The sequence below is a fragment of the Rhinolophus sinicus genome, linkage group LG09 (assembly GCF_036562045.2).
Source record: "Rhinolophus sinicus isolate RSC01 linkage group LG09, ASM3656204v1, whole genome shotgun sequence".
NCBI classification, from domain to species: Eukaryota; Metazoa; Chordata; class Mammalia; order Chiroptera; family Rhinolophidae; genus Rhinolophus; species Rhinolophus sinicus.
This window is the reverse complement of record NC_133758.1, coordinates 94852242-94870496: the sequence shown is the minus strand read 5'-3', so window position 1 is coordinate 94870496 and position 18255 is coordinate 94852242. Positions and strand designations below refer to the sequence as shown.

At 39.0% G+C, this 18255-nt stretch overlaps 1 protein-coding gene across 2 annotated transcripts in view; it reads left to right on the top strand.

Annotated features, from left to right (window-relative positions):
- Positions 1-8770: 8770 nt before the first annotated feature.
- The window catches only part of CRPPA (CDP-L-ribitol pyrophosphorylase A), a 215473-nt gene continuing 205988 nt past the window's right edge, over positions 8771-18255 (top strand). Inside the window, exon 1 of one of the 2 annotated variants that reach the window (XM_019727133.2) lies at positions 8771-9289. In XM_019727133.2, the coding sequence (XP_019582692.2) occupies positions 9027-9289 (263 nt within the window). In that variant the 5' untranslated portion in view covers positions 8771-9026. The remainder of the gene's footprint in view (positions 9290-18255) is intronic. The other variant, XM_074340804.1, reaches the window with a different exon arrangement.

Here is an 18255-nt window from a genome sequence, read left to right as displayed (position 1 = left end):
TACCCCTCAATGGGATTGCACCCTTTAGTTCCCTGCTCAGAGCAGAGTTCAAAGCAACAATTTCAACTGTGCTTAAGCTGTGGTCGAGGACATGGTGGCTTGCAGAGATGATGTGTATTTAGAAATACCAGGGAGATAATTCCGTTCTCCATTTCTCTACCATCTTTTTTTATTTCTCCTAGCATTTAAACATTTTCCCCTTGTGTTTCCATCCTTAGAAAACACCGACATTAGAATTATCTAAGGAAGCCTATTAAAAATGCAGATTTCTGGGCCTAATCCAGATCTACTGAATCAAAATTTCTGTCAGGTGCTAGCAACATGGTTTCTAACATGTTATATAATAGATAAATAGTAATATTGTGAAAATACACATAAGAAATACTATATATAAACAATTGTACCCAAGTGGTTCTTATGAAAATTTAAAACTGTGATAGCATTAATGATGTCAAATTGACCATTCAATCCTAAGGCTAAATAGTCACCATTGCTTCCCTTTGTAGTTATACAGGAGACGCAAAGTGGACAATTGAGACAGCAGATAATTAATTTGGCAGGAAATATTAAGAAAATGAAAGATAATCTTGTCATGTGCTGATTAGTTTGAATTATCCACAGAGAGACCTCAAATTGGAGTGTCACCTTTCTTATGTATAAAAGTGAGTTAAAGATCAGAGGTTAGTAGACTGTACCATGTATGTAAGATACACAATGGCTAAAGAGGGATTAGAATTGATAGGCGGATAGAAACGGTGGGCTGGCCCATGGTAAAACAGTATTGTCTTTGACTCAAGTTTCAACAGAGTTAAAGGATAAACCATTAAGCTCTTTATTAACATTTGTGAGCAACATCCTAACTAACCTCTAGAAATGCTTTTAAAACAATAAGTGTGGTTAGGGATGAGGGCGATGACTGACAGTGGTAATTATACTTAAATTAACAGTAGAAAAATGAACCCAACTGATCTAAAATTCTCTAATAATAATAATAATAATAATAATAAAAAATCCCCAAGATAAATCTTCTAGGGTACACTGACATATAGAAACAAACAAACAAACAAACAGAAAAGGGAGTTTAAGCCTTTCTTCCATTTAATGGGCACTGCTATATGCATTAGAAAGTAAAGACATGCCAAAGTGAGGTTATAAAATTGGGGTATATACAGAGAGTGCCAAAAAAATGTATACACATTTTAAGAAAGGGAAATACTGTATTAAAATTACACTGATGGTAACCACTTTGAGCACCTCTTATAATTGCAGAAGTCAAATGTGATTTGTATTCATCTTTTGTTATTGGTATATATTGAGCATTACAATTTTAATACAGTTTTCTCCCTTTCTTAAAATGTGTATACATTTTTTTTGGCATCCTCTGTATTTAATGAATCCATTCTTAAAACATTCACGGTACAATGGAATATGTTTAGTTATTCAGAAGATAATTAAACGGTTTACTAAAAAATTATAGTGCTCTAAGCATCTAGTTATGGGACTTAAGTAAAGTTGAATGAACAGTGTTTTCTTTCATCAATCACATCAGTGTATTTCTACCAATGTATAACTTCATCTGGAGATTACAGTCAACATGAAAATTTGAAGCTCTTCCTGAACAGGAAGCTGTATTAGTTTCCTATTGCTGTAACAGATTACCATAAATTTAGTGGCTTAAAACTGTGCAAGTCTATCATCTTATTGTTTTGGATGTCAGAAGATTGAAAATGGGCTGGCAGGGCTATGTTCTTCTGGAATTTCTAGGAGAAAGTCTGGTTCCTTGCCTTAGTCAGTTTCTAGCAGCTTCCTAAATTCCTTGGCTCCTAGGCCTGTATCAAACTAGAAGGCTTCCATCCTCACATTGCCTTCTCTAACTCTGACCTCCCTCTTCTAAGGAGCCTTGCAATTACACTGGACCCACCTGGAGAGAGACTACTCTCCCTATTTCCCAGGCTTTAACTTAATTATTGCTGTCCTTTTATACTATCAGGTAACATAGCCACAGGTTTTTGTTGCTGCTGTCTCTGCATGAAAGTAAGTGAGGGCATTTTAAATACAGAAGGTTAGCTCTTACTATTGAGAAAATTCGGGTTTCTTAAGTAATCAAACATGTGATTAAGATGCCATGAAACACAGAAAATTACTTTGATAAAACACAGAATCTTTGCTTTCTCAGCAGAAAAAATTACAGTATCTTATCAGGAGCAGACTGATAGTACAAGAAACTTTGTTCTTTTAGCAGATGAAAGAATATTAAGTTTAATACACTATTGGTATTAAAGTTTATTTAAAAAAAACACCCTTCTAACAAATACATTCAATCTTACCCAGCTTGATCATACATAAGATTTTCTTCTCAGGTTTCTTTTCACAAACCTACAACTTTTCTTATTCCTTTCAGTTTAACTCTTATTCTCTTACCCATTCAGAAATAACCAACTTATTTCAGGGCAAACCATTTTCTTTTAATTCCCTCAAAATGGATTTCATACCTTATACTCATACCTTCTATTACTGAAAACGTGTATTACTTCCTCCCATATTAACTGGAATTTTTTAACCCTTAGAAACCTTAATTTGTAGTGAAAACTAAAAAGTAAGTGATTATGAATTGTCTGTTACACCAGTGTTCTTTAGATTGATAAATGTATAAATACATTCTATAATTTCTAGAAATATGCTTTTTCGTAATACAGTATTTCAGTGAGGCACAAGGTTTTTTTACTAATAGACTTGTTTAGTTTCACTGTAATAAGAAGCCAACAGTAATAGGAAGACACAAGTAGATAAACCTATGTTAAGTGATTAACATTTCATTATTTTATCTTATTTGGAAATTATCTGAATATTCAATGAATTGCCATCATTTAATTTAATTTAGCAAAACTTTAAAGTTTCAAGTTACCAAAGAGATTTAGGAGACCATTTTTAAATACACATAAAATATAATTATTGTGAAAGAGTTCACCTACAAAAATTTTTATTTTGTTTACATCTATTTAATTCACATGCTTTTAACAATTATGTTTAGATTACTTATGAAAATTTCATCATACTGAGTTATTTGTCTTGCTGACAAATTTTGCAACAGAGATAATATGAATTCATTTGACTAATAAGCCCAGGCAGAATAAAAGTATTATTATACTTAATGATAAAAATTCTAAAGACATGTGTTTTAATTAAACCAACAAACTTAATTAGCTTAATGCCAAATATTTCTCCAGATTACGTGAACTTAAAAAGCATTTGGTTAGTTTCTACTGCATTTTTGAGATTCTTTTTAAAAAAAATATATAAGTGCTTGTTTAAACTAATTAAATGGAGCTCTTTTACAAATTAGCAATACCATGTGGAGGAAGAAAATACCACACAATACACATGAACATACAGATGGATGCAAACAGAGACCTCCTACCCTTTGTTTAAAAATTTTAGCCATGAGACGGGTAATAAATTTATCTGCTCAGATGGCCAAAACTTTTTTCTTATTAATATTTGTGAAGACAATTAAGATTTGTATTTGTCCTTAACAAGGCAACCTTGGAACCAGAACAGTTTGTACTTTCAAAAAATCCCTCCTTTCCTAATTTTTTTTTTCTTCAGTCTTAGGAATTGGGGACGGTAAAGATAGGTGAACTTTGAACTGCTTCTGGACTGAATTTCTGGTTTTGGAAAGATATGTAAGACAAGAACAATTGCCCTCAATTTCCCAAAGAATCTGCTTTAAGTGACATCATAGGAGGAGGCCCCCTTTCCCATCTCAAATTCCTATCAAGTTCTGAATTTAGGTCCCAATTTGGCCAAATTTTTGATCATAGAGTTATTAAGTCCTTTCAAATACCTTGTCAAGTTTCAGCCAATAAATATTTCTGGCAGTATTAAATAATATCAAAGACTCAAATGGACTTAAAAGGGTGCAAAGGTTATTAACTTCCAGAGTCATTCCCTCTGACAGCCTGCATGTCCCAGGTGGTCAAAAAGCCAAGACAAAACCTTAGGACACAGGCAATCACTACCCCTGGGAAAGGAAGAAATCCATAACCAATTGGTCTGGAAAGGAAGGGACAATGTGAAATTTTATTTCCCTTTCTCCCTGGGTTCAGGAGGTAATCCATTTACAAAAAAAGAAACAAACAAACAAAAAGAACTTTTGAGGATCTTCCCAGGGTTTAAGAAATTCTCTAATTATGGTCCTTACGAGTAGACTGGGAAGTAGACGATATTGGAGGACAATCAAATGTCTGTGAGGGGTAACGTCAACCTTATAGTCTTTTATTTTAGGTCCCTTTTATCTCTTTAATTTTTCATTAACCTTTTGCAACAAATCTTTCAATAAAGCTATTTTAGAATGTTTTTTGAAGCCTTACAGAGGCTCTTGCATACCAAATAAATATAGGTATCTTACTCTGTATATTTGATTCAGAAGCCCTTGCTTTTAAGTGCACTTTTAAATGATCTCATCTAATTGAGATGTTTCTCATAATTGCCATTGTAATTTTAGGCTATAATTTCTTGAGGTCTGGCAGCATTTTGGTAGGACCCAGCCGTAAATGGAGTTGAACTCATACTGCTTTCTGGCCACACATTGGAGCTTCCAACCTGACAGTTACCAAGTCAAGTTCTTAGGACATGACATTTTTAGGTTTTCTTTAGTAATATTTGCCATTTTTTTCCTTTCCTGTTATTTCCTCAAGTGTAGGACAACTGTATTTCCAATATGCTTTTTAAAAAATACTATCTGTAAATGTCTAAAGACAAATAGGGAGGGCTGAGAGTGGACTTTGATTTTCTTTCTAATTTTTGTCCTTCCATCTAGTAAGGTTACCTTAAAGACTAGCTGTAATACTATGAGAGCTCTCTAAAATTTTTTTCTGTCTTTTCAATTTAAAAGTTTTTCTAATTCACAGTCTCCATTGTCTGGCCTCAATGAGTGGAAGCTTAATAGTGACTCAAATCAATAAGAATGGATAAATGCAAGAGACATCCCCAAAGGAGAGTTCAAAAAGCTGTAACCCTCACAAGATAAAGATAACACCCAGAATTAGAAACAGCCATTCCAAAGCACAGGGAACCAGGTGTTCTCCCATTTCTGATTCCCTAGGCTCGCATCTATAGCGCACTCAACTACCCAGCAGACATATGCATTCTCTGACTGATGGAAAACACGAATGAGAGGTCCTGTTTTTACCATCTCTGGGAGGAAATGGATAGACACAGAAAACTCCCTTGAGAACTTGGCACCGCTGGACAGAGAGCAAAGTGCACCCCAGCAAGTGCACCATCTGGATGGTAGAGGCCAGAGAGAAAATATTCTCACTGGTCATAAACGCCAAGCTCTTAGTACATATAACAAGATGAAAGGAGCAACATCAGGCAGAGATAGAGAAAAATAGAATTAACAAACCCGTAAGTACTCATACCAAGTAACCAAGTGTTGCAAAGTACAAGAAAACAGTTTCACAAATATTTTCTCCTGCTAATCTAAATTTAGTAAAGAAGAATAAAAGGACTCTTAGCAGTCTGTACCACTCTGCTTCCACCAAACTCTGTAGGTAGAGATTCGAGAGTCTAACTTGGAAAGAATTCTTACCTTTTTTTTTTTGTTGCTGGCTCATGTTAGTAGTTCCAGGATCTTCCTACTGCAGCAGCTCCAGGATGAACGGTGCCCAGCCATTGTAGTCTCCTCCTCACAGTATGTGTGTGGGGACAGAGTCCCAGAGAACAGTTTCCAGGCTCTCGGCCTCACGTGGAAAGGTGCTGGTTTGGTTATTAGATGGCCATCAGCTATAATCAGATGGCCATCCACTGTAGCTGGGTGGCCATCAGCTGTTACCGGTTAGCCATTAGCCACTGATACAACTGCTATGACTACGTTGGTTGGTTGGTTGGTTGGTTGGTTGGTTGGTTGGTTGGTTGGTTGGGAGAGTAGCAGCTGGCGGATCATGTCATGTTGAGCCTCTTCCTGTATCTCCAACCCAGCTGCCAGCGAGACTAGAGTGGTATGAACTCCCCATCCATGGCTCCCTTGGTGTTCCTGTGGGACAGAGCCCCAGAAAGTAGTTTATTGGCTCTCGGCCTCACGTGGAAAGGTGCTGGTTCGGGTGGTGGATGGCCGTTGGCTGTGGCCGGTTAGCCGACTGGCTGCTGGTATAACTGCTGCGGCTACGGAGGAGAGCCTAGGACTGCCGAGGACTGCCGAGGATTGCCGAGAGTCGAGGAGAGCGGAAGAGAGCAGAGGAACAGAGTCGAGGAGAGTGGAGGAGAGTCGTCGGTGGTTGGTTGGCGAAGGGGCAGACGGCAGGTCGCGCGTCCGGTGGGCCCAGCCTCCAGTGAGACCATGGTGGTGTGACTCCCCTACCTATGGCTCCGTGGGTGTTCCTTTTTGGCCTCACCATATCCTGCGTTCTTGTGTGGGGAGTGGGAGCAGAGACCCCGCAGGCTGCCCCGCCTGACAAATGGCGCAGCGAGCAGGGTCTCGCGCACGACAGTTCCTTTTTGGCATCACCATATCCTGCGTTCTTATGCGGGGAGCAGGACCAGAGACCCCGCATGACAATGTGTTTTCAAATACCTGTTGCAGAGAAGATAGTCTCATGGCTATCATCTCTGCAACAATGTGGCTGCTATAATTTGGTATAAAGTAACATGGAAACTACATCTTTTACCCAAAGTATGCACAATTAGGAACTAATTATATCTATAGAAAAAGACACAGAAAAAAATGTTGCTTCTCATACTGTGATATACAAATGAACAGTCTGTCCCCATTTTTTCTATACACGTCTATCTGTTAAACATTGTTAATATATAGTATATAACATCTAAAGATTCAAGTGAACACAGCAAAATTAATATATTTGTTCTAAGAAGAAAAATAAATCAACAGAATAAGATTCTGGCTAAAAAAACTCAAGGTTTAATGACATATGATGAGTATATAGCAATTAATATAATAAGACCTCAATTACTAGGCTTTTTTTCTCAAGACTAAAAAAATGAACACTAACTTTAACTCCACTTTAAATTTAAAAAGGGAGGTTTAAAATAAATATTAATAAAGAATTAATTGATTTGCCTTTCTGCCCCTCTAGATAGACTCACTTATTCATTTATACATCTGGTTAGTCAATAGATATTAATCGAATGCATAGTATAGGCCAGACACAGGTGTGGTAGTGGTGCTACAAATTCAAGTGTATTATGATGCCTACTTTTTTTTTTTTCAGTTAATAAAAGTTGTATTTTGTTAATTTATTTACTCTCGAATGCTCATAAAATTACGTTACATTTTTCTGATCAGTAAACATCCCTTTGGAACTTCTGTGCACCAGAAACTGGGGATTTAAAATCAAAGAAAGAGGGATCCTGTCATCAAACAATTCTCAGTCAAATCATACTCTTATGACTGCTTCTCATCTCCAGACACCCAGGTTATCTTGTTTCCAGATAATATTATTTGAAGATGAGATTAGTAAATCTGAGATTAAATGGTTTACTGGTTATACTTGCTGATGACTACTTTTGAGTTAAGAGTCAGTGATCTAACAATCTTCAGCTAGAGTGTAGCTAATTGTCAACTATAATAACAGCAACACAAGTGAAACTGAGAGTGCTTGCAATAATAAGTTCAAATAAAAATACAGAAGCAGAAAATTTGTATTTTAATTTTGTATGCTTTAATCTAAACTGAGAAAAATGGGTAAAAATACTGAATTGGAATATTACAACCTGATGTTTTCAGTACTTTAAAGATTCGTGTTATAAACTTTATATTAAGTATTGATGGGTGAAAATTAATAAATATGAATTAGCAAATTATTACACATACTTCAATTAACATTAATTGATTCAATCAGCAGTTCATTCAATAAATATTTATTAAGCTTCTGTTATATACTCAGAGCTGGGTACACACCCCACACCAAAAAACACACACAAAACAAACAAAAAAAACCACTAAGATCCCTGCTCTCATGGAGTTTACTTTCCAAGGAAGTAATACAATATGCTCTGACACTCTACATACTTCACTACCTTTTTCTGGTAAATATTGTCAGCAAGGAAAGTATTAAATAAGGGCCAGACATGCTTCAGGCCTGGAATTCTTCAATTCTATACTTCCGTACAAGGGTCTTAAGGCAACTCTGCGAGGAGGTGTGCAATCTTAACCAAGTTACTTAGACATTATAACCCTGCTTCCCTCTGTAAAAGGGAAACAGTAATAATTGGGTTCTCCCAGAGACTAAATGAGATAATGTGCGATTGTTTGGCAATTATTAGTATTATTGCTATGGCTCTGTGGTTTCAAAATGTACCTGCTCATTAGAATCACCTGGGGATCCTTAAAAAAACATCCGGAACCCCAGGCCACACACCAGACCAATAGAGCACCAATCTCTGACACTGGGACACAGGCTCAGAACGTTTGGAGCTCCCCAGGTGGTTTTCAAATTGCAGACAAATTTGGGAACCTCGGGAGTGTGGTTTATTGATGGTTCATGGTAACATTTGCCCATCCACCATTCTTTACCCGAGGTGGAACCCGAAGCCTCCTGAGTTTAATGGAAGATAATCGAGGTGCCCATTTCTCTGTCTCATCGTGTGACTTGAATTCAAATCTTTTGCAAACCTCTTCAAGGGGAGAGGGATGGCAGGATGTCCTGACCTCTACCGCCTACTCACAGCTTCTAAGTTTAACGAGACCCTTAGATATATGAAGGCTGACACTTCCACCTGCAGCGCCTGCTGGGCCTGCCAGCGGAGATGCGAAGAGCTGGGAAACAGAACCTCCCGGGGGCGCTGGGCTGTGTGCAGAGGCCGCAGACGCGCCAAGAGGAAAGATCGGAAGCCGTATAGTTCCCTGGGGACCCGCAACGGACTGGTCCGCTCCGCTTGGGTGGGCGCAGTTTGAGCGCTCTGCACCCCTGCCCTCCTCCTCCCTCCGCCTCGCGACCCCGGGTGCCGGAGCAGCCGCAGGGCGCTTTGATCCGGAGCTGGAGGGGCCCGCCGCCCCGCCCGCCGCCATGGAGCCCGGGCCGCCTGGCTGCTCCGGGCCCGCAGAGCCGGGGCCTCGCTTGCGCCGCTTGTGCGGCGCGGACCAGGAGGCCTCGGCCGCCTTGCTCAGCCGAGCCGGGGCAGAGGCCGAGCTCCAGCGCTGCGTGCCGGCTGTGGCTGCCGTTTTGCCGGCGGGGGGGAGCGGGGAGAGGATGGGCGTCCCCACCCCGAAACAGTTCTGCCCCATCCTGGACAGGCCGCTCATCAGCTACACCCTGCAGGCCCTGGAGAGGTAATGCGGCTTCTGGCGCGCCCCGCGATCCCGGCCTCCAGCTCCCCGCCCTCCGTCCTGCCCGCCTGGGGCGGCCCGCGACACCTGCCCCGGTTGCTGCTCTCGCGCGGGCGCCTTCTCTCGGCGGACTGGGGGCCGACTTCACCCGCTCTGTCGCTGGAGCCTGGGCTCCATTCCCGCCAGTACTTCAGGGATGGGCAGCTCTGGCCCTTTAACAGATGGGCAGGAGGCTGGGCTGCCCCGCAGAGCCCTTTCCGTGCCCAGGCAGGAGACGTGGTGGGGAAAAGCCCGGCTCACGGTGAAGCTGGACAAAAGAGCGCACGTGTTGGGACAAGGGACATTAGTTCTAACTGCAGCCCCTGTGGGGCCTAATGAGAAGAGAAACTCTCAGTCTCCCTGTCCCTGCTCGTCTCTTTTCTGTCTCTTCTCTCTCTCTCCCCCCTCGCTTGCTCCCCCCTCATACTCTTACTTTTTTTCTCACCTTCTCATTCTTTCGCTTATTCTTACTCTCCTGTTCTCTCATTCTCGCTCCCGCCCCTCGTGCGCGCGCCTGCGCTCTTGCGCGCTCTCGTCCCCACCTCGTGCACTTGGATTATCAATTTTACTTGCATAGCCAGTTTCGTGGGCCCCATTCATTCTATCTATTCATACACAAACATTAACTGAGCATTTCATATGAAATACATTGCTGTTTACTACGTTATATTTGAAGGTGGACCGAGGAGCAGGATTTAATCCAAGCCTTTTAATGGTGGAAACGGATTTAAGAGTGCTAAATGCTGATGTTTAGGCCAACACATGCCTTATCTTGTTAGGAAAATGGACTGATGAGTTGGGGAAATGAAGGCGATAGAGGCAATGTGATAAGGACTAGGGGAGCTGTAGTGAGGGGCTAAGAAGATGAAAAGGAGGGGTATGTTATTTTACTAATTTTTATCTTGTTTTTAGCACCGAGTAATGGGATGGAACATGCGGTGAGCCTGGAGGGGTGGGTAGCAGGGGATACAAAGGTCCACATACGTGTTGATGAGGGCTTTAAACTTGAAGTTAAACTTCTTGGAGTTGTAGTATGTAAAACCTTGGATTGACGTGAACCGCTTGCATTTCTAGATGGCATCCTGAGCCTTTGCAGGAGGCTTTAAGGAAAAGGAAGCTAGTTAGGTTCTAGGAGTCGAAGGACCTGAGCATGTTATCCGGAAAAGAAACCTCCCCTTCCCCAGCGCTTTCACACACCCCAGAAGCCCAAGGGCCCAAGTTGCTTTGCGTATGGTTATTTTACCTTCTGAATATTGTCATTTGGAAAATGGAATTGTAAAGAACCCTGATCACCCTTGATTTGTGTAATCTGGCCTGTGGTTACATCTGAAACTCATACAAACATTGAAACAGTTCCAGGTGCTTCCTCTCTCCCTTCTGTCGTCTTCCATCTCTCTGGGTAGTTGGGGGCGGGGGTTCCTTGCAACCATTGTGTGAATCGTGTACCTACAATATTCTAATGTCATAGACGTGTGACAACATAGCTCATTTATGCAGGTAATCTTATGAAACACAATGGATCTTAGCCAGCATAGTCTTTGTCTATTTAGTAATTAGGTGTAGAGGAGTGTAGTCATTTTTGCATTTAACTTTCCTTCCTATGAAAACTTCTGTATTAATTTACAGTTTTGCATCTTAACTTCTGAGGCAACCTGAGATAGGTGGATACTGAAAAAAAAACCCACTTTTAAAGAAAAAGAATACTATTCTGCAAAGACCTTGTTTGTGGAAAATAAGATAACACTTGTTTTCTATTGTTACTTGACAGCAGTCATTAAAATCTTAATAGTCACTAATCGAAACTTCCATTTTGAAATATGTCAGGGCTCATTTTTGTCACTATATTACAACTCCTAAAGAACTTATGGAATATGATATTTTGGGTGTGTCTCAGGAAATTCCTGGAAACCTTTCATTACAGGTGTGTGTGCTTATGGGTGCTTCTTAGCTATTTGCCAAATGAAAGCCATTCTCTTTTGGTAAATGTTGGGATCTGTAGACTGCTGATAGTTTTCCTACAGCATGGTGCTGAAAGACCTAGGTTATTTCATCCAAAAAGATAAATTATGCAAGTTCAAGTAAGGAAAGGAAATGGAAGTATATAGCGTCTTGTAAAATTCTTACTTTTTTGCTCTTTGGAGAAATTACTTATTAAAGGGGAAGCACAGCTCTCAATGTCCCAAATAAAAGTTGTAATTGGATGTCACAACTGTCAGTCATCCACGTTATATTAAGAAGGTGTCAGTTCTCCTCGCCTTTTCTGAGCTGTGAGTATATGATATACAGAATTTGACTTCAAAGCTCATTTTATTTGCCTTTCATAGTTAGGATTTTCCTTGCTTAACCTTTTGCCAGGAAGGTTTGTGGAGTTGTGAGTAATCTTTTTCTTAGTTCTTTCTTGACTAAGAAATTAAAGATACTTGTTGAAAAATAGCTATTATGGGTTGATTTCTCTTTTGGAACTTCGAACCAATATACAAGAAACTAGTTAGGGCTTAGTAGAGAGAAAAAGAGTACCCCGGAAGCTTGGAGTACTCCCAAATTTCTGAACTGGGATAGGGAAATGTAAAGAAACATGATCGGTCTTGCTTTTAAACAATGTCGTTCAAACATATTTATTTCCACTCCTTCATTTACCCACCCAAAAGGACTAAAAAGGTATAGCCACACAAGGGAAAAATGAATGCAAAAGGAGGTAGAGCAGATAAAATATATCAATAAAACTGGAAGAAAGAAAGGCGTGCTAACCAATCAGATACAACAGGCCCAAGAAAGTGGAAACATCGGCCCTCAGGCAGAACAGTTGTGAAGAAGCAAGTTGATTGGTCATAGGACCTTGGAAAGGTTCAGGGTAATTCCGAAGGTGGGGTAGACAGAGAGCTGAAAGGACAACTGGTTGAAACCTTCAAAAGAACAGTTAGGTTCCTAGATCCCTGTCAGACCCCTAGAGAGGCTTCCTTCTGGCTCAGGAGCAGCACAGCCCCTGGCCAGTTGAAATGTTCTATGGCAATTGCGGAATTAATAGCCAGACTGCATTTTGCAAGGATGAGATCCTTAGCCTCTCAGGTAAACTCAAGGAACTTTCTTCACTTTTCAAACAATGTATTACATATGAAGCCCCTATTCGTCTATGAGTGAGAAGTTGGAGGAGACATTGAGAGAAAATCTAGCTTGTGAGTTGGGACTTCGGATTGTGTTTTTTTTTTTCTGTGTTCCTGCTGGCAGAATTGGAAAAATACAGTTTTCTAGTTTAGACAAGTTCTACTTGTGTGCCATTGCCATTTCTGAGATAACTGTTTTATCAGATTAAATAAGATTCAAAAGAATCTCTGAACTCTCACAAGTCTGCGATGTGTTGGCTAAAGGCTCTGTCTAGACAAATGGAGGCTGAAAGTATGTAAAAATTAGCTGTGTGGAGATATATTTATTACAATTAGCCATTATGTATATATATGTGTAGACATGTATAAGTATATATGCACATGTTTATATATGTTCATATACGTACTATTAAGATACACGACTTTGTAGTTCAGGTGTGTGCTTACGGGTTTAACTAAAAGAATCACGAATAACAACTAATTTCTAGTTCATATTGGGAACAAGGGCCTTCAGAAGTTGATGAAAGTTTCTAGGAGTTTGAAAGCTACGTTTTGGCCTTCTGGAAGGAATTGCAATATAGATTATTGAACCACAGATTATATAACCGGAATAGAGCTTTGGTTTTTCTCATTTTTACTAACAAGGAACTGAGGTCAAAGTTTATGAACCTCTTACCTAATATTACTTTATGATCTGAGTTTCTGAGAGGAAATGTTGCTCTAAGAAAAGAAATCATGTGAAAGTGGTATTGTTGGCAGGGGCATAAAGTTCTGACAGTGAAGTTGTAAAATCCACTCATAATTGATCACATACATCTAAATTTCACTGTTTCAACAATGTGTTTTCAGATCTGAAGTAGGAAGTAAAAATTCCTGCCATTAATCTAATTTCTGGTTTCAAATATCTAAGGGGAGAAAGTGTCATTAAGGAGAGTTAGACAACCTGAAATAGCTAAATAGATTAAAATGACAATCACAACAAAAGCAAGTTACAGATGCAAATTTTGGCCTTTCTTATGCAGATTCTTAGTGTTGGTGGTGGGCTGGGTGGGGTGTGAATTCCTCTGATAATAGATTTGAACAAAGTCTGGCACGGCCTTCTCCACAGTTCCTAATTTTTCTCCAGTTCTAGGTGGGCGACACTGCTTAAAATAACTTTTTCCTTGATATGGTACCATGCTCATCAAAAATCTTATTATAAATTGGCTTCCCATACAAATCTTTTATAGGTGGAAAATATGCTGTCCCACTAATGAAAAGCATTCTAGACCTTGTGGTGGTAAGGTATATTGAAATATTGGCATTCTAATTCATGTGTCAGTCCTTTTTTAGTTTGGTTAATGTGAATTAGTCTTCTTGAGTCTGATTAACTCTAGATGAATTTGAAAGAAAAAAAAAATTTCTTTTGTCCATTCACATGTGTTTGTTGTGGAAACTGGATTTTGTGATTGAGATTGGGTTGCTTTCTTGTCTTATCACTTGGATAATCAACAGAAGTCCATTTTTAGTTAGTGTTTCAGACTTCTTGCTATGTTTTTCAATGTGTTAACTTATGGATTATATATAATTTTCTGTTTTCTCCTTGTTTTTCATTTTTTGTTTTCTTTTTCTGTCCAATGTTTCTGAAAACTACTGTAATTCTGTTTGAACAAGATAGAATAGAAATAAATACATAAATGTTAATCCAAATGAGCAATGCTGATTGCTTGAATTAAGCTGAAAATAGGAATGGACCAGGGAGGACAGGAGAAATATTTAGAGGACAGGAATTGACAGGTTTTAGCGATTAATTGGATTAGGGATTCAGAATTAGAAAGGCCTTTAGGATGCTTTTAGTTGAGTGATTGCTCAGATATAGGGATGCTCAGATAGTCTTAATGCTTTATCAGTAAAAGGGTCAAGTCTGAGTCAAGGGAAGGAATAGCCCTACTTTGTACAGAGAATACAATAGGACTATGTTTTGTACAGATCAGATTATTGCAGATTTGTGTTAAATTCCCAATTGCCCTTGTTGGGGCTCATTCAACACAAGAGATAAGACTAGGACTGGTGGGCTGGACTTGACAACTGGAAATCTTTATGGGCCATGGTAAGGAGACTTGACGTTGTGAAGACAATCAGAAGCTGACCCTTTTACACAAATTCAACATTTTTCTGCTAAGATATCATGGTGGGTACGGAGAAATGGCAATCTACATAATAAATTAGGGCAACAGTACAATCCAGAGGCCTAATTTTCATGAAGACCTTTTGAAGCAGTGGGCTGCCCCTATCCCTTGGGGCCAAGCTTTGTAAGAGCTCTTGAGAGGTGCTAACAGGACCTGATTTTCCATCTGTTTTTTTTTAGAAAACGTTTGTTTAAATCTTTCAACTGATCTTATTAAACTATCTGAGCAGAGTATTCCTGTACATATTTATGTTGTTCTGGGAGAAAATAACATCTGAGTTATTATACTTCTTCCACAAAATGTCTGTGTGGGTAACGGAGCATGAGGTTCGTTTTGTATTTGCCTGTGGAATGTGCTAGGCAGGAAACACTCAGGAGAATTGGATAAAATCCGGCTCCGGGGGGTTCAGTGTGGACTTGCCTTTAACTCAGGAGGTCAACCAGATCCATTTATTCAGCTAATATTTGTTTAGTAGGCACTGTGTGAGGTACTTAAGGTCTTTCTCACTTTCATGATTCTGCATTATTAAATTTTAATACTGTAAAAGGCTCTTAATTCTATAACTAGAAAAGAATGTGAATAAATCCTCTGAAATACAAACAGTACTCATAAAGCCTTGCAACTGCTGAGTATATGCTTGGTTGCTGAACAAAATAGCGTATTAAGCCCATTATCTCTTAAGAAGGGTCTAAAATGGTGTTTTCCAAACTTTTTTATTGTGACCTGTTACAAGAATTACACCTTACATCGTGACTCAATGACAAACATATACTTAAATATATAAAGACACACATATTTGAAATAATTTCATAAAAACAACCTATCCTTACGATTTGCTATGTGTTCTAGTTTTGCTATTAACTTCTATTTCATTTACTAAAAAAAATATTAGTCTAAACTTGCTAAATTGATTTTATGACACACTAATGGGTCCTGAAATATGCAGTTTGAAAGTCACTGGTTTGAAACACTTTTCCATGTCCAGCTTCATACAATGGTGTGAAATAGCCTAAGGTCACACGTTTATCTGTTTGTAATTATTTATATCTACTTTGACTGCTGTCTGTTTGATAGAACATAGATAATTATTTTATAGCTATTTTAAAGCATTCCAGTAAATTTGTTATTTCCCTTTGAGAGTTCATTCATTAATTTATTAACTCATTGAACAGATATTTGAATGACTACTCTGTGTCAGGCAATGTCCCATCATTTCTCCCTCTTAATTCCATATTTTAACATTTAATTCAACATAATTTTGATCAAAACCCAGCAATGTTATATAGTTGCTTTTAACTTATTTTTCTGTTAAAATATAGTATGGAAAGCAATGGAAGTGAATAGCTTAGGGTAGTAATTAAGCTCTTATTGAACAATCCTGCTCACTCATTTAGTTGAACATGTTTTTATAATTTCTCTATCTTAAAGAAAAAAACAGTGTGATGTTGTATTAATAAACAACTGAAATATTTGATTACTTTAAGAAATTCTTTTCTATAAACAAACTCAAGAGCAATTTTTATTCCTTTCTAATTGTTTAAGCTTTCTCTTCTCTGTTCATTTAAGATGTTTATTGACATATGGTCTTTGAGGTCAGGAATTCTGCCAGTCTTCATTCACTATTATATCACCCATGTCTAGCATAGTGCGTAGCAAATGCTGGATGCTTGATGTTTGTTGAATGACTAAATGAAGACATGAATGAAGGAATACAAACTTTTGCTTGAATTATAAGAAATTACAAGACATTTGACCATTTTTTTTTGACCACAAGTGAAGCCATATTATATGTTCAACACTAATGCCAAATGAAGTGCTGGAGGCACAATGATCCAGACATCATCTTTTCTCTCCTGAATGTTATGACCTTTGTTTCAGAGATTGTGCTCGTGCATTCACAGAGGTTAACAATGTGAACTCCAAAGTCAGCCTGGAATCCACCCAGGTCCCTTCATTTCCTAACTGCTTGATCACAGGCAGCTCACTGCCTGTGTCCTCTGTAAAATGGAGATTATAACAGAGACTTCTCTCAGAGAGCTTGTGTATTAAGTGAGATAGTGCAGGATATCGCAGGCCAATGCTCCACACAGTGCATGGCACCTAGCAAACAACCCCTACGTCTCAGTTGCTGCTTCTATTAATATTACTGAAAATTTAGTTGGTGCCAAATCCTGGGGTGAAGTCTTTGCTTCCTATGAGTTAGCAGTCTACTGAGGGAGCTAGAAAATAAAACAGGATATAGTATGGTACTTGATAAGACTCTCTGGTGGTTAAGAGTCGGCTGGAAGCCAAGAGCAGTGATGCCTCGCCCAGAATGACAGGGAATGCTTCCTGGAGGAGGCCATATCTGAACTGAAATGTGAAGAAAGAGGACTCAGGCTGGAGTGGGTGGGGAAGGGGGAGTGAGAGGATAGTGTTGAAAGGCAAAGGAAGCAGCACAAGCAAAGAATGGGGGTGAGAGAGAATGTGGTCAGTAGAGTAAGAGGGGCATGCACAAGACTAAGTGATGCAGGGAGAAGTACATGGAGCCAGGTCTTGAATGGCCCTGCTTAAGAGCCAGCAGGGGATGGTCTCAGGTTTGCACTTGAGAAAAATCATCTAGAAGTGGTGAGACTGGATTGTATTGGGATAAGATGAGAAGAAGGAGACCAGCTAAGAGGCTGATGCATTAAGTTATGGGAGAGCTGACTGCCTGAATCACAGCTGTGACGATGGAGACAGAACCTTGGGAAACCCCACATTTAGGGGACACTGAGGAACTGTCACTGTCGTTTCCTAAGGACTTAAGTACAGTAAAAATTCTAAACCATGTAAGTACAGCATAAGTTCCATCGATTGTTATATTTGCAATAAAAGGAGTGGAGGGTGAATGAGCTATAAAACAAAGAGCAACCCACACTTAGTCTTATTCCAGGTCCTTTTTATGGCCTGTACTGATTACTAATTTTATTCTTTGGTGTTCGGTGGATTATTGCATTGTCTTCATTTGTGATTAAAATTCCCCCAAGTGTCTGACATAACATAATCCTGGCCCTTTCGGAGCCTTAGGATCTAGAAATTAGAGTAAAGACTCAAACACCTTGAAACAAAACAATCAACAAAATCACTTTGCATAGGGAAGGCTGTTTTCATTCTTGATTTTTATAGCTAACCAGGATAATGAAAAGAGCTTTCTGTGTGTTCATAATCTTTGAAACTATACAGTGTTGTAAGACGTCATACTGCTACAGGTAGATAAGACAGACCAAAGTCATTTATTTATTCAAGAGATAATTATCTATTATTAGGTATTAGGCGTAAAGCAAAGGGCAAAAGAGATTGTCCCTGCTTTCATGGAGTCTACATTCTCGAAGGTGGAATGTTATATTGCTATCATGAAAAATGGTAAAAGCATTTTTTCTTCCAGTGTTTTTTGGCATAAGATGGTAGGGTAGGAAAATAAAGTATAATGTGTATCTCAGATAGCTTTCTGATTTGTTTCCCATATTATGAGAGACAGCATAGAGTGTGTGAGGATTACAGGAGTTAGAACATTACTAATGCTTAAGACATCGCATTTAATTGATGTTAGCTATTTTTTATAGTATGTGATAATTGACTTATTTTGTCAATTCACTGACTAATGTCGATGACCTATAATTTACCTCTAGAAGCTCCATCT